Source organism: Gymnoscopelus microlampas (assembly GCF_963454915.1).
Source record: "Gymnoscopelus microlampas genome assembly, chromosome: 5".
In the NCBI taxonomy this organism is placed as follows: domain Eukaryota; kingdom Metazoa; phylum Chordata; class Actinopteri; order Myctophiformes; family Myctophidae; genus Gymnoscopelus; species Gymnoscopelus microlampas.
In genome coordinates this window covers 8,841,460-8,858,989 of record NC_139942.1, presented here as the reverse complement: position 1 = coordinate 8,858,989, position 17,530 = coordinate 8,841,460, and the positions used below count along the sequence as shown (strand labels likewise).

Sequence of the window (17,530 nt, the reverse complement as noted above, 5' to 3'; positions counted from 1 at the left end):
GATTGAGACGGGTACTAATAAGACTGAGATGTTTGTGTGGTTTCTAACATGACCTCAGATCTCCCATCATGCACTGGGGTGAAGACATAACTCTCATCATTATGACTGACAGCATAGTTGCATAGCTGTGTGGAACTTTTCCATTGTGTTTAACTCAACACAACACAACACAACACAACACAGAGCTTCACTTATATCAGAGCCTCATTAGTAAACAACATTAATTAAAACTCCTATCTAATAAGTTATAGTGTGTAAAATAAGGGAGAGCTAATAAGTACTTTGATAATGTTTAACACAGAACTACATAACGTTAGAGAGTTTATGAAGATGTCAGCCTGGTGGGGTGTTATGAGGTGACACCTGCAGCGGTGGGCGACCACACTCTGTAACAACAACAACAAGCTTCAAAGCACACACACTGTGTGAGAAAATATGAACACTTCCTCCTACATGACATTAATAACCTGTCAATCAAAGAGTGGCTCAACCACCTCCTGTTTCCAGGAAACTACAGCAAACTTGATTCGAAAAGCTGTGTGTGTGTGTGTGTGTGTGTGTGTGTGTGTGTGTGTGTGTGTGTGTGTGTGTGTGTGTGTGTGTGTGTGTGTGTGTGTGTGTGTGTGTGTGTGTGTGTGTGTGTGTGTGTGTGTGTGTGTGTGTGTGTGTGCGTGTGTGCGCGCGCACCCACGCACACACACACACACACACACACACACACACACACACACACACACACACACACACACACACACACGCATGCACACGTGTGTGTACGTACGTGTGAGTGTGTGTTTGTCAGGGACTATTATCTGATATCTGGCAAATCTGGGAACACTTCCTTACCAAGACATGTCTTCAATAATGTGGTAAATTATAAATGGTAAAGGGTTCATGTACAGTATACAGTGGCTTTATTCAAAGCCACTGTATGCATTATATTCACACACACATTCACACACTACCGGCAGAGGAAACCACGATGCAAGGCACCAACCACTCAGGAGCAGTTAGGGGTTCACTGTCTTGCTCAAGGACACTTCAACATTAACCTTGGGGGAGCCGGGGATCAAACTGTAGGAACCTTCAGATTCCTAAGCGGTCGCTCTCCTGAGCCAGAGCCACTGCTGTGTTTGTAAAGGTGTCTAGTAAGACAGTTCAAAAAGCTGAAATTCAACTCCCCTTGGGGAACCTGTGACAGCTGCTGAAACTTTTTGTTTTATGACTCTGAATCGATTGCAAGCATTTGTTTTGCACTATAACCACTCCTTGGCGGAAAAACAGACAAGCACACTTATCGTGCTCATCCTAAACTTTTTTTTGTGTTAAAATAAATATTGCTGGGTTCATGTAAATGAAAAAGTAGCTTAATTTGTTTATTTAAATTTTGGATACTGCTCCACAATGTCAAATGCCTCAGGAGTCAAGGAGGGCATGGTATGGAGGTCAATGCTTTACATGAAACAGTAGGCCTAAGCATTAAGACATCAAGACAGCAAGATTAAGACAACAAAATAAACACATTATGAAAGAACATTTTAAATTATGATTTAAAAACTCAATAAAAGAAAGGTAAACAGAATTATTCAGTTTTGATTTAAAATAACTGAGAATTGTACCAGGCCTGAGGCTTTCTGGGAGTTTGTTCCAGACATGTGGTGCATAAAAACTGAACGTTGCTTCTCCATGTTTAGCCCATGTTTCTGATTCTAGGGACATTAAGCAGACCTTTCTCAGATGAACCGAGAGGTCTGGATGGTTTATGATATCACACACGATCTGAAATGTATTTTGGCCTTAAACCATTCAATGCATAAACACACACACACACACACACACACACACACACACACACACACACACACACACACACACACACACACACACAACACACACACACACACACACACACGCGCACACGCGCACACGCACACACACGCACACACACGCATGCACACACACACACACACAGGTTGTTTCTCAGTCAGCCTAAACCACCACCACATGGAGGTTTTAGAAGCACTCCACGTCCACTAACACACAGCCACAGTCTGCTCTGCTCCATATCCGCCTGTCAGCTCTCATCCTGGGCATGACAGCCACCGCAGACTTCCTGGAAGTCAGCCTATGGTGAAACTGCCTCTACAATGGTGATCTAACTGCACAGTGTTGAATAAAACAATTAACACAGTTCTAGTTTGTGAATAAAAAGAAAATAAGTCTTAACATTCAAACATATTTCTGAACATTGTAGCAAAAACAGAGATGAGATGAATGAGGTGTTCTTTGGTATAAGCGGGATACAATTGATACATAAAGGCCTGGACCGCTGGCGTAGCGATCTGGGCACCTAAGCTACAATGTAGCCTGACAGTGCGTTGCGGGTTCGAGTCCCGATCCGACGGCATTTGCTGCGTGTCACTCCCCATCTCTCTCTCTCTCCATTTCCTGTCCGCCAACTGTCCTATCAATAATAAAGGCTTAAAAAATAAATCTTTTAAAAAAAAAGGTTGATGCATAAAAAAGATCGTGACCAAGGCACTGTTGTGGAAACATTTTAGAGCCTTTATTGTTATCGATATTGCATGGCAAGAAAGTTCAAAACACACCCTGAACATTAAAAAAGTTGATGATATTATGATATTATTCATATTTATTCATAATAGACCCCTACTGGTTACATACTCTTTCCATACTGGATTGACCAGATTCCTGTGTTTTTACTGTACTGTCTAAAATACGCTGTCTAAAAATTATGTTTTTGTTTTAATGTAACCTATTAATGTTACTAAACAATACAGATGTTTTTATGTTATTATTATTTTTTTTACCAGCAACACGTCTAGACAGGAGATCAGGTTGAAGTCATTGTTCACACAGTGTGCATTATGAGCTGATCAGATCACTGTGATGGTGAGCCTTACAACCACACTTTAAATAAACATCATAGTGATCTGATCAGAGCTGTGATGGTGAACATTGTAGTGAAAACCAGAGTTTTAATAAAAAGCAGTCTGACAGCATCAGTCAACAGCAGGTAGGAGTTCAGCTTCATAAGACCTGCAGAGGAAGTATAACATTTTCAATACATGTTCAACACATTTTGTTTTATCCTATAGTATTTGTTTTTAAGAAGATACCGTAAGATGAGATAAGATAAATTCAAGTGTCATAGTCACAATGGAGATAGATAGATAGAACACACAGGAGAGATACAAGTAAGAGCAAGAACCAAACCAAGATAAATGAGAATAATAAAAAAAAAAGAACTTATACTGGCACTAGATATCTGCACAGGGGAATTCATTAAAATGTTTGCAGTGTACCAATAACTACCATATGGATCGTTCTATCAACAGTGAATAAATAGATAATGGATATCAATCATATATTATATGATATTTTTGATATTTTTATGGTATGAAAACACAAATCATATACATAGGCCTAACACATGTGTAAAATACATCTGAATGTGAATTAATAAAATAATTATGTTAATCATGGTATAGGACATTTTGCTTTTTAATTTATTTTGTAATTCACAAAAATAAATGAAGAAACCTTATGGAATAATAAGGGTCACATGACCCTTAACTCGTTATGACTTGTTATAAACGCTAAATCAATGCTGGGGTGAAACTAAAGTGGCCGACAATATAACTGTGATTGTAGTAAGTACGCATACGAAAATATTTTAGCACAAGAAACAGGTACATATTCAGAAGCACCAGTGAATAAAAATGTACTGACCTGTTTCCATGGTGATAAGAGGGACAGATTCTGGTTCATTGGTCGTAACAGGAGCCCAAGTTGCTACACAACATGAAATACATGGATTTTATTTTAAATAAACAAACACACACATACATTAATAAATACTATTATATATTATATATTACTATATTATTTTCAAATATAGATAATGGTTATCAATCATATATTATATTATATTATATTATATTATATTAAACATATACCTATCACCAATGAAACTATTAGTAATACAATTATATATATATATATATATATATATATATATATATATATATATATTAGAGGTGGGCATAGATTATTTTTTTTAATCTAGATTAATCTATCTGCAATCCTGGAGTTAATCTAGATTAATCTAGATTAAAATGGCTCATTTGAAGTCTGCCGAAGGCATTCAAAATATGTGTGTTCTAGGGATGCACCGATGGGATTTTGGCCGATATCGATATCCGATATGATATATTGCTGTTATGACCGATAACCGATATAACCGATGTCGATATGATCGATAAAAAAAACAGTTTTATCCAGTCTGAAAAACATGTGTAAACACTGCATTTGAAAAAGCAATCCCTGTTTATTCCAAATTATTTTATATTATCATCTGGATAATCCCCAGAGCAAAAAACATATGTGTCAACTGCAAAAAGTACCAGTGACAGCAGCTTAGAAAGAAACTTGGCAAATATCATTGATATTGAATAATTGAATAAAAAGTTTGGGCCCCAATACTGACCCCTGGGAAACGCCCAAATGATTTGAGCTGTATTTGCCCAGCTTCACAAACTGTTGACGTCTGTCCAAATAACTTTGTTTTAATCCAGTCTACTGCAATGCCTCTAATACCAATTTTCTCCAGTTTGTTTATTAATATGTTGTGATAGATAGTGTCAAAAGCTTTTTTGGGGTAAATTAATATTCCAATTGCAATTGTGATTCTTTCAATGGATTCCATCAATGCCTGAGATGTTAGTTCTAAAACCATATTGACTCTCTGAGAGTAGGCTACATTACATTTTTCCAAAAAAGAATCTAGTCTGCTATTGAAAAGTTTCTCCAGTAGGCCTATCATTGAAAATTGTGAACAATTGGTTCCATTTGGACACTGAATTTACAGACCCATAAGGGTCCATTTGGTTTGTACACTCCGAGTTACAGACCCATATAAGGACCCACTTTTAGAACCACTGTCCTACACTGTGTGTGTGTGTGTGTGTGTGTGTGTGTGTGTGTGTGTGTGTGTGTGTGTGTGTGTGTGTGTGTGTGTGTGTGTGCGTGTGCACCCGCACGCTTAATAGCATACATGTGTTTGTTGTTGTTAGCATGTAGCACTCATTAGCATGCTCACGCAACAAGTATTACCAAACAGCGCCCAACTACTGCTATGTTTGTTCATCAACACGGTAGCGGTCGGAGGCTCTGCTTTTGTCCAATGACCACTTTAATAAGCTTCGCTGGGCTTACAGACCTGAAGCAAATGAATTAACGAGTGGAGCAACACGCTCCTCCTCTCTATCTGAGTGAAATGAATGAGAGGCAGTGCGCACGTCTGACCATGTGAAACCCGACACCTATTCCCCCCCCCCCCACACACACGCACACACACACACGCACACGCACACACGCATTGCAGTCACACACAGACACAGAGTAATTCGCCCAGCTACATCAGCTAATGTTTTGGCTCCCAGACCCAACTTTGAGAATAGATTAACGGCGGTAATTTTTTTTATCGCACGATAAGAGTCCGCGTTAACTTAGCCCGTTAACGGCGTTAACGGCCCGGCCTTAATATATATATATATATATATATATATATATATATATATATATATATATATATATATATATATATATATATATATATTCTTTAAACAATCTGAATGTGAATGAATAGCACAATTAAGGTAGTAATTGTATAAAAACTAAAAACATACGCCAAACATTTTTCTCTGAAATGAATTCAGTAAAATGTAAAAATGAACAAATCAACAAATTAATCATTTTAAAGTGAAACCTGACACTGGTGATTTAATTATGGCGTACTGTACAAGTTATTATGGGTCATATGACCATTAACTCTCATTAACAATTCAAGGTACTTCTGCATATGCAACCAGAAGGACCAGTAAATAAAAACTGACCTGTTTCAGAGGTGACAAGAGGAATAGATTCTGGTTTGCTGGTAACAGGAGCTGGAGTGAAAGAATTGTGTTTCATTTAATAACCAAACAAAAAAAGAAACACTCACATGCACACACACACGCACACACACACACGCACGCACGCACGCACGCACGCACGCACGCACGCACGCACGCACGCACGCACACACGCGTACACACACGCGGACGGACGGACGGACGGACGGACGGACGGACGGACAATCCAAATACATTAATTAAACAACATGGTTTGCTAACTGACCTGTTGGTTCCTCAGTGTCTGTTCCATTGAAGTGACATGAGGTGATGTTGTCTTTGGAATATCCAGTAAAGAAGTAACGTTTGGTGACAGCAGACAGAACAGAGTTGGTTGTACTGACAGACGGCAGACTGTAGTTGTTTAATGTCAGGACCATCTGACCCAGGTTAGGATAGAAGCCTGCAGCCAAACACACCTGTGGAGCATCTGAGGCTGATCCTGGACCAGCCTGTAGGATGGACACAGTGGGGCGGACAGGAGATTCATCTACAGAAGGAGAACATAAAGAACAGAAGGCACAGTGTCACACATTATGAATTAGCACAACACTTTGTGCCAGTAGCTTAGCCTGGTAAACCATCCGGGTCGCGTGAATTCACATTATCATGTGTCTTCGAAGACACATGATAATGTGAATTTACGCAAATGGGATAGTTTACCATGCAGGCTACCAGTAGCCATCAAGCTACATGAACAAGGGAAAATTGTTAAGTACACACCAGGAGTATTTATTTCATGCACTTAATTAGTATACATGAATATTATGCAATGATAGAGCGAGGTTGTGAATAAAATCATCAACCTGTATGAAAGAGGCATCACCAACTTAAGAAGTTGTTACACTCCCGGTGTGTAAGGTCTTTAAATCTATAAAGGCACAAAATCCATAAAGTACCCATGAATGTCACATCACATTACAAGGTAATTACACTGTATCCAATGGAATTTACAATTTAAATGCCTACATTGTAAGTCGTTACTACTGTTTGTAGTTAGACTGTACTAAGTAGTAACTTTGCACCATTATGCTATAAATGTTTTTTGATACATTATTTAACTTGCTTATTGTACAGTTACTGTCAGCATATTTACACTCATACTGTATCTGTACAAAAGTCCTTTAATGCAAGCTTTCAGTATAGTCTGTAGTCTAAGTATTTTTCAAAGCAACTGCTGTATCTGCACATTTCAAATGTTAAACTTCAACAGCAACATTAAACAACAGTCACTGCAGTTCAATGATCTGCTTTCTCTTGGTCAGTTTAAAGGAGTAGTTCACCCAAAAAATTACATACAAATGTAGTCTCTGGTAGGCGACTCAATTGAGAGTCTCCTACTGACCGATGAGCCGGTCATATTGGTTCAGGAATAAGACAAAAACAAAAAAAAATCCATCAATTCAATTCAAAGAGTGTAATTGATAGAAAATAAGTCATTTTTTGGGTGAACTACTTCTTTAACATTAAGATGAATCTGGAAATGATCTAGTTTGATTTTGATCTAATATTATTATTTATCAACATTTGTTCTGTCAAACTAAAGGTTTATGTCTTGTATACTGTGAGAAGAGAGGTCATTGATATTGCACATAATAAAACAGAACAAAAACAAGTTAACTAACAAAGCTACCTGTTATTACTGTTAAGCTATTGAATAGCGATAATTAGATCAAATGAATAGTTAATAATTATTTGACTTACCAGTTGGCAGGATGGTGAGAGTGATGGGTTTGCCGAAGGTGAATGCATCACAGTGTTATGCTGCTGTACAAAAACCTTCGTCTGATAAAATGAAAATTAAATGATTCATTATTTGTAATAAAACATGTAAACACAACATAACTGTACTATGACATACAACAACACACTCAACACACACTAAAGAGTTGTTCCATAATGAACACAGTCAATATATTTACTTATAAGAATAAATGACAGGGTCGATTGGTTCTCTAACTTTCAGTTTAATGATGTTCTGTCATACTGATGTCACAAACACTCACCCAGACTGAAGAGATGTGTATTTGTTGTAGTTCTGATGAGAAAGCAGATCCAGTTGATGTTTGTAAGGAATTCTGACTGTATGAAGGTTTTTGTGTTGGTCGTTCTCTATTCTCAGTCACTGTGGGAACCCCATCCCACACTGTGACAAAACCCTGTACAGAAACCTCCTGCTCACATGGAGTCATGTTTCTCACACAAGTTAGAAGAATGGCTCTAAACTTAACCTCAGTGGATTTGGCCCAAAACATAACCACTCTGTGGGGGTACATGCCTAAACTTAAAGGAGTAGTTCACCCAAAAAGTACGTATTTTGTATCAATTATACACCCCAGCGGAGTCTTCGGTAGGAGACTCAATTGAGTCTATACCGATATTACCGATATACCGATATTGTCCAACTCTTAATTACCGATACCGATATCAACCGATACCGATATATGCGGGGATTATTGTGATTAGGGTAAGCTCAAATTTCATATCACACACACCATATACAGTAAGGACTCCTGTAACTTATTTATAAAGCCAAAAAAAAAAAAAAAAAAAAAATTTTTTTTTTTTTTTTTTTTTCAAAAACCGATACCGATATTTTCCCGATATCAATTTTTATGCTAATATCGGCCGATAATATCGGGAGGCCGATAATATCGGACATCCCTATTTGAAAACCTACCTGACAGTTAAAGTTAAAGTTCCATAAAATACAACACATTTTACAAATATACACACATGAACTGGATTCTAATTAATTAATTATTATTTGTGTATTATTATGTGTAGGCCTATTATTATGTTTTGTGTGTTTTTTTTTAAATTATTATTACACCATTAGACAGAAAGTAAGTAATGAGGAGGTTTTTGTACGAGTGTGTAATAGTTTGAGTCACTGTGGTCGTGTATATATCTCACACTGTGAAATCCTTCATGACAAAAACTAAACAGTTTCTTCTAGTGGAGACACACTAACATCTGATAATATCTGATAATATCTGATGGAGGTTTGTGGTATGTGAATAAAACCACTTACAGTTTGTTGAGGGGGAGGGGAACACCATACGAATTGAAGATTGATTTCTGTCTCTATAGTGAGTGACACATTTTTAATCCATAAGGATCCACAATGACACAATGTGTCATCTGTGTGTTTATGGACAAATAAGTTGTGGTTACGTGGAGATGTTAGGGAATTATTTGATCTCCCATTGCAGAAATATATAGAAACTCATATGTTTTTTACTGTGATCATTCACTCACTTGTAAAAACAGACATTTATATAATATGTAATAATAGTTCTAATATCTCCGCCGTTGTGTTTTTGCCTCATTTGTCAGTCTGTCAATCTGTCCAGCCCTAATCTTGCAAACTATTAGACTGATCAGCAAATGTTCTCGTCAGTATGCCAATAAAGCCCCTCCAGACCAGGGGTATCAAACTCATTTTGGGGTCTGGAACGCATTGGTCAAAAAGTGACTTGATGTGGGCACGCGGACACAGTATGCACGTTCATGATTGATAATACAAAATAATCATATTTGAACTGGGGACCTCCCACCCTGATTCCACAGATAAATATTGTGAAAATAGCCGATCTACAAGCTCACCATGCGCGTTGTGAGCTTGTAGATCGTCTATTTTCAAACATTTTGCCTCTTTTATATATTATTTGAGAATTTGACCAATGTTTGACCAGCTTTTATAGTACAGTTTGTCGAATACTTTTGATGCAGTAATGCAGTATTTGTTTTAATTTGTTTTAAACTTTCTTGGTTATTAAAAAGGTCTTAAAAGTCCTTACATTGTCACTTCACTGTCATCTGGGGACCCCCCAAAATCATGTGGGGACCCCCCTGGGGGTCCTGACACACAGGTTGAGAACCACTGATCTAAATCACTTCTTCCAGACACCTGACATGTCTTTGCTTTAACCCACTTGTTGATGTCAAAGACCAGTTTCTGAAAAAAAGTATGCGCTGCGCGCGTATGCTCTGGTCACACGTGACCAGCATGTGCATGTGATGACACTAAAGTCTCACTCCTAGATTTTCCTGAAACTTGGCAGCCCTGATGTTACACTATTGTAATCCATTCATTATTTCCTGCGCAATGGATTAATGAAACTGAACGGAACTGAATGGCATCGCGCATGACGTGCAGCACAAACAATTCTTTGAATAGACTATTATATACTGTAAACACAATTGACACAAGGAATTGACACTCTCACTTCTGCTGATTATAGGAAAATTAGAATCATAGAGATTTGTTGAGAATTAGGAGAGAGGGAGCCTCTGAATGTTTTGCCGTTGTGCGCACGGCTCGACTCCCGACTTGTCCATTGCAGGCCACTATGCCAAACAAATTTGGTATAGCGGATGGTTTTAAAATCCGCTATGTGCTTTCTCAAACGTGTGTGGGCAAGATAGAAATTTTAGGGATAATGGGTAAGGCTAAGAGGTAAGGCTTCGCCAAAGATAGGGCTCTGTAGTACCTGAGATAAGATACGAAAAGGTGCGTGAGCATAGCAACAGATGTATACTGTGCATGATATACTATGGATGTTAGTTAAGGTGCTAGAAAACACAAAACAGACAAATGTTAGTGTGTTGTACAGTACATGGGATTAAGGTGCAGAATGTCAGCGCGTGTCAACCGCATAATCCAAAAAAAGGTGGACTGACACTGGTATAATCCGCAAGTAGGTCCATGAGGAAGAGCAAAGAAAAAGCTTAAGTCACTTGTCCCTGGTACAGTATAATGGAAGAACAAAGATCTGATACCTGAACAAGGCTCATACCTTGTTCAGCAGTCTGACGGCAGCCGGGTGGAAGCTGTTCATGAACCTGGTGGTCCTGCTCTTGATACTGCGGTAGGCCCCCTTGCCCGGCCGCGGTCGTTGTAAATAGTAGAGGCCCTAGGAGGGGTCCACGCGCACCCTCTTTTTTTTCCTAGCATTTTCTAGCATTTATAGATGCAGTACAGTGGTCTCATACAGCTATAGATACAATAAAGTGGTCTCTAGATGCAGTACAGTGGTCTCATACAGCTATAGATACAGTACAGTGATCTCATGCAGCTATAGATACTTTAAAGTGGTCTCCTTTTTTACAATAGGCAGAAATTACATATTTGTACTGCATGCAAAAAACTGCATGGTTCTTGCCCACAACTGCATGAGATTGGCATAAATGTGGCATTTCTGTACAGGGGAGGCTTGTACTAGGTATACATGTAACCCATTTCAATTCACTTATATCGAGGTGACAGCTCAAGGGACCATTTGGAAAATAGTGATGGCCAATTTTCCCTCGCCAAAATGTTGTCTAACTTTGAATCATTAGGTATTTAGCCCCCTTACCGACAAGGTAGCATGACAAGGTTGGTCCCATTGGAAACCTGAGGTTGTCTAGAATCAAGTGGTATCTCTATCTTTGGACTACATCTAAATTAGAGCGTGCCACAGTCTCCGAAAGACAGTCTCGCTGGCGTTTCAGCCAGCAATCCTGCAGGTCTCATAGGGGTAATAAAACATTGAAAGAAACACACTTTGGACCACTTTTTTTCTTGGGATCATCAAAATCCCTATATTAGAGGTCCTATGGATGCCAAAAATCAAAACTAGAAAAAAAAGAAGAGGGTGCTCGTGGACCCCTCTTCTTTCGTGTATCGTCATCATATGTCCAGCTTTGTGTCGTGTAGCCATGTCCTCGTCTCAGGTCCCACTCTGAAGAGGCCCTCCTCTGAAGGTGGTCTATGTAGGGGACAAGCGGTGATGATGTGGTTGGCAGTCTGCTCAGGCTCCCCGCACTCACATGCTGCACTGTCTGTTAGACCCCACTTCTTCATAGGTGCTTTGAAGCGGCCAACCCCGGTGCGTAGGCGGTTCAGGAGGGTCCATTGCCGGCGAGGTAGGTCTTCTCCTTCAGCGCCATCTCCAGGGTCCCGGATATGGTGGTGTATGCGTGTCTGTCCTGCCGACTCCCACTCCTGCTTCCATGCCGCCGCCAGCCAGGCTTTAGTTGACAGGTCCTCCGGGATGGAAGTGAGCATCTCTTGGGCCGCCAAGTTGTATGGGTGGCGAGACTTGAGTCTGCTTGGAGGTGTTGCCATGGTTGTGGTGTCATGGAGGAGGTGCCAATCGTGTTCCTGGGCTTTCCTTGCTAGGGCGAGGGTGGCAGCCTCTCGCCGTAGGCTGGCTGGCGCAATTCCTGCTAGGACTGGCAGGTAGACCACAGGGGTGGGTTTCAGGCAGCCAGTTATGATCCTCAGGGCGTTGTTAATGGCCACATCCACCTTCTTGGTGTGTGGGCTTCTGCTCCATGTTGGGGCACAGTGCTCGGCAGCAGAAAAGACGAGGGCTTGAGTGGAGATACGTAATACCTTTGCGGAGGCACCCCAGGTCGTACCAGCGAGGCGACGGATGAGTGAGACCCTTGAGGTTACTTTGGCCCTCACTTCCTCGAGGTGTTGTTTGTATGACAAAGTCCTGTCCAGGCGTACGCCAAGGTACTTTGGGGCCTGTTGGAACTCCAGGGGTTTGCTGTTCACAGAAATCTCCAACTCCCTTGTCGCTTCCTTGTTGCAGAGGTGGAATGCTGCGGACACCGTCTTCCCAGTGCTGAGCTGCAGGCGCCAGCTGCGAAGGTAGGCAGCCAAGATGCCCATGTCCTGGTTTAGGCCCTCTTCCACCGCCTTCCATGTTGGTTGTTGCAGCATGATGGCTAGGTCGTCTGCGTACCCGTACCTTCTGGATGTTGTTGCAGGTAGGTCAAGGATGTATATGTTGAAGAGCATTGGTGAAAGAACAGACCCTTGTGGCACCCCATTTCTCAGCCTCCTGAGCCTGCTGCGCTGGCCGTCACTGGTCTGGAGGGTGAAGCTGCGGTTTGACAGCATCTCCATGATGAAATTGACCATATGACGGTCCGGGATGGTTCTCAGCAGCTTCAAGTGGAGTCCGCGGTGCCACACGGTGTCATAGGCGGCGGTCAGGTCCAGTAGGACAACCCCTGCTTTTGCTTTGGCCTGGAAGCTTTCCTCAAGGTCTTGCGTGAGCAGGGTTACTTGGTCCACCGTTGACCTGCCCCGACGGAAACCAGCCTGTTCCCTCGGAAGCTGTGGGTCTACTACAGGTTCAATGCGGCTGTGGATCATCCTCTCCAAGATTTTAAAAGGGACGCAGAGCAGCGAGATTGGCCTGTAGGCCTTGGGGTCATCCGGGGGTTTGTTGGGTTTCAACAGGGCAATGACAGCCGCCCGTCTCCATGTCCTTGGGAGTTTGGACTTTCGGAGGCACGCCGAGAGGAATGCGCACAACCAGGCGGATGTTGTTTCGCTCTGGTGGATCACAAACTCTGGATGGATGTTGTCGGGGCCTGGTGCCTTGCCTTGTTTGAGTTTGGATATGACATCCTTGAGCTCGGTTGATGTAAATTTGCCTGACAGGTTGGCATTGACACTGGCCGCCCTGGAGAGAGCAGATACCTCGCGTGATGTTAGGCGGGCAAAGTTTTTATCTGCATCTGGGAAGCGGCCACTTTTTAGGAGTTGGGCTGCGATGGCGTTTGCTGTCACCGGGCACTTGGGGGGTGTTGTGCTTCTACCTGAGAGCTGATTGATGGTCTGCCACGCCTTACGGCTGGAGTGGGTGAAGTCAATCGACTCGACGACCTCCGTCCATCTGGCCCTGCGGGTGGCATCCAGCTTCTCAAGAAGTGCCGTTGCCGTTGCATCCACTTCGGCTCTTGATCCAGCCTGCTGGTGGGCTCGCAGGAGGTGGTTACACTCTTCATCCCAACCTGGGATGTAGTTTTTGTTGTAGCCTCGTGGGATAGATTTTTTCGCTGCCCCTATCAGCACTTCGCAGTAGGCCGCGTATGCGGCATCTACGTCAGGAGTGTCTGGGTCCGGAAGGCTGGTGGATGTTCTCTCAGTCTCTGCAGCAAATGCATGCCAGTTGGCCTTCCGGAAGTTCCACCTCCGGACAGGTTTCCCCGAGACCGGCTGCACCAGTGATGGGATTCCGATGACAGACGGTCGGTGGTGTGATCGGGGGAACCTGTTGATGACCCTTCTTTCTGGCATCGGGTCATTGCTGTGGAACACAGCAAAGGCGAGGTCTGGGTTGGTGAAGGTGTTCCATCTGGAGGAGTAGAAGGTTGGTGGTTCTTTGGGATCAAACAGGAGCCGGGCATTGGCGGTGGAGGCCCACTCACTCAGTGTCTCACCGTCTGGTGTTGTATGTTTGTAACCCCAATCGGTGTTCTGGCAGTTGAAATCCCCGGCGTAGATGGCAGGTGCCGGAGCAATAGGGAGGTCTGATGTGGACAGTACTGATGGTGGGGGCTTGTACACATTCACAACCGTTGTTGTCTGTATCCTTGTGGACATCCACTCAAGACTGGAGCCTGGTGGGGATTGGCCTGTGGCTGTCCAGCTGAGGTCAGACCTAACAAAGGTGGCCATCCCATGCTGCCTGCTGAGGATGGAGCCGGCGAGGTGGAACCCGGGCAGCCTGAGGAAGTCTGCTTTTTCACAGTGTGTCTCCTGAAGGAGGACGGCTGCGACTTCGTGGGAGTCGGCGAGGTGGCGTACGATGTCCAGTTTGGCGGTGGTGAGGCCCTCGACATTCAGCTGAAGCAATGACAGATCCTGACGTTTGATGGTCGGGATGGCCGCCCGCCCTGACGTGAGCTTGCGTCCCCCCGACCTCTTGCGCCCTGGTCTGGCAGCGTGACGATTTGGTGGCGACATTCGTTTCATGAGCTGGTCTTTCACCATTTCTCATTACTTGCAGGGGAGGCCGCGTGGAGGCTGTCGTCTTCTCCCCCCTTCTGGACCCCTCCTAGGGCCTCTACTAAAAGGTTTGAACAGTTTTTGACTTTGTGCTTGTCCTTGATGATGCGCTTGGCTTTGACTACACACCGCTTTTACAGTTTCTGGAGTGCAGGGAGCTCGCCTCCCATTATGCGCTCACACCACACGCTGTAGGTTTATCTTTTATCGGGCAGTACAGTTTCCGTACCAGGCCGTAACACAGCCTGATAGAACGCCTTCAACTGAGCTGTTGTAGTACAGTACAGGCTAGTACAGAGGATGTCCTACTCAAAACTTCTTCAGGCGGCGGAGCCAGTATACAGTCGCTGCTGAGCCTTTTTTTTCACATGTGTGGTGTTTGTCTCCAGTTTGAGGTCCTCCTCGATGTGTAGTCCGAGGAATTTGAACTCGCAGACCCTTTCCACTGCAGCGCCATCGATAAGGATGGGCACATGATCTCTCCGCGGCCTCCTGAAGTCCACGATCAGCTCCTTGGTCTTGGTCTTGTCGAAGTTAAGGGGCGGGGTTGTTCTCCAGCCACACATTTCCAGTGAGTTGATCTCATCTCTATAGTCAGACTTGTCATTGGTGTCTCCGCCAGGCCGAAAGGCATGGCGAGAGTATGTTTTGCACCCTGTCCGTCCGTCCGTGTGTCCATTCGTGTGTCCATCCGTGTGTCCATCCGTGTGTGTGTGTGTGTGTGTGTGTGTGTGTGTGTGTGTGTGTGTGTGTGTGTGTGTGTGTGTGTGTGTGTGTGTGTGTGTTTTTCCGTCCGTCCGTCTGTGAACAGCTAATCTCCCGCACCGTTGGCTTGATCTCAGTTAAACATTTTCAAACTAGAAAAAGTGCTCCTCGGAGCACAAGTCTCCGCCAGGTCAGGTAGGTTATTATGGCCTCCTGGTGGCGCTATAATAGGCCAATGTGAAAAGGGTGCCATTTATTCCTAGGCCGTGCACAGCAATCGGACACTGCATGCATGATTTGAGAAATGTTGTTCTAAAATGTGTTTTGCTAAATTTGAACTGCTGGTGGCGCTATAACAGGCCAATGTTAAAAGGGTGGCATTTGTTCCTCAACGTAGTGCAAATATGCAATCAAAGTTTCACCGCAATCGGACGCTGCGTTCATGATTTGCGGCATTTTGTTCAAAACGGGCCACTCCTGCAAACATTACATGTCAATGTTAGCCAATCAGGATGGAATATTAAAAATCAAACAGATCCGTCTTGATCACATGACTATAGAGATCATGTGTACCGATTTGCGTGAAATTTGGATCAAATCTGAAGGCTTAATATCAAAAAATGTGTTTTACATAAGTCTGCCTCTAGGTGGCGCTATAAAAGGCAAATGTGAAAAATACAGGGCAAAGGTTTTTCCTTGGCTTCTAGAGAGTGTGCATACAAAGTTTTACACCGATCGGTGCAGTTATACGTAAAAACACGAATCGGCCTGTTACAGCGCCACCATGAGGCTGATTTGAACATTTTCAAATGGCATTTCTTCCTCGGCCGAAATTGCATGCTGTGTTCATGATTTGAGGCATTTTGTTCAAAACGGAGTACTCCTGCAAACTTTGAAAGACAATTTTTGCCAATCAGGATGGAATATGAAAAATCTGAAATGAGCCGTTTCTTTTAATGACTATAGAGATACTGTGTACCGATTTGGGGGATTTTTGGCCAAAATCTGTAGGTGTAGGCCTACTGTTCGGCCTCCTGGTGGCGCTATAAAAGGCCCATGTGAAAAATTTGGAGCAGAGGTTCTGCTCTGGCATCCAGGGAGTGTGTGTGCACAGTTTCGCTGCAATCGGACGGACGGACGGACACAGGGTAAATCAGCCTCATGGTGGCCCTATAACAGGCCGATTCATGTTTTTACCTATAACTGCACCGATCTGTGTAAAACTCTGTAAAACTCCCTAGAGGTTAGAGGTGTGCATTGGCACTGCCCTAACAATTCAATTTGATTACGATTCACCAGGTAACGATTCGATTCGATTACAATTAACCTTGTAATAATTTGATTCGATTCGATAAAAAAATAAAAACATTTTCTTTTTCAAAATTGATTATTCGAGTAATTGAATATTGACATTTGTGAATCGATTCATAATCGTCCATGTCTGCATTGCGATTAATCGATTATTCGATTATTTTTGACACCACTACTAGAGGTCAAGAAAAAACCTTTGCACTGCATTTTTCACGTCTGCCTTTTATAGCGCCACCAGGAGGCCGACTTGTGTAAAACAAATTTCTTTATATTACTCCTTCCGATTTTTCTTCAACATTCACGCAAATCGGTACACTTTTTCTTTTCTTTTTTTTTTTATCTTTTTTTTATTTCATTTTTAAAGACAGTACAGTGTTACAGACAAAACAAAAAACAACACCACGAAAAAAATAAAACAAACACAATTTTTTACAATAACCAAAAAAAAACAAAAAAAACTAGATAAAGTGCTCCTCGGAGCACAGGTCTCCGCCAGGTCAGATACGTTATTGTGGCCTCCTGGTGGCGCTATAATAGGCCAATGTGAAAAGGGTGCCATTTATTCTTAGGTCGTTCACGGCAATCGGACACTGCATTCATGATTTGAAGCATTTTGTTCCAAAAATGTGTTTTGCTAAATTAGACCTGCTGGTGGCGCTATAACAGGCCAATGTGAAAAGGATGGCATTTCTTCCTCGGCCTAGTGGGAATGTGCGTGTGAAATTTCACGGAAATCGCA

General features: G+C 42.6%; 1 protein-coding gene across 2 annotated transcripts; it reads right to left on the bottom strand.

Moving 5' to 3' along the window:
• Nucleotides 1-2,818: 2,818 nt before the first annotated feature.
• LOC311044722 (uncharacterized protein) lies at nucleotides 2,819-6,391 on the bottom strand. Of its 2 annotated transcripts, XM_084056475.1 has the most exons (4): nucleotides 6,202-6,391; nucleotides 5,919-5,969; nucleotides 3,754-3,816; nucleotides 2,819-3,060 (listed from the first exon to the last, which is right to left on the bottom strand). In XM_084056475.1, the coding sequence occupies exons 1-4, from the start codon at nucleotides 6,353-6,355 to the stop codon at nucleotides 2,945-2,947; spliced, it is 384 nt and encodes a 127-aa protein (XP_083912601.1). In that variant the 5' UTR covers nucleotides 6,356-6,391; the 3' UTR covers nucleotides 2,819-2,944. The 2 variants fall into 2 exon arrangements, 1 of the variants encoding a protein (XP_083912601.1); XR_014600730.1 differs by lacking the exons at nucleotides 3,754-3,816; nucleotides 5,919-5,969.
• Between the last annotated feature and the right edge of the window lie 11,139 nt (nucleotides 6,392-17,530).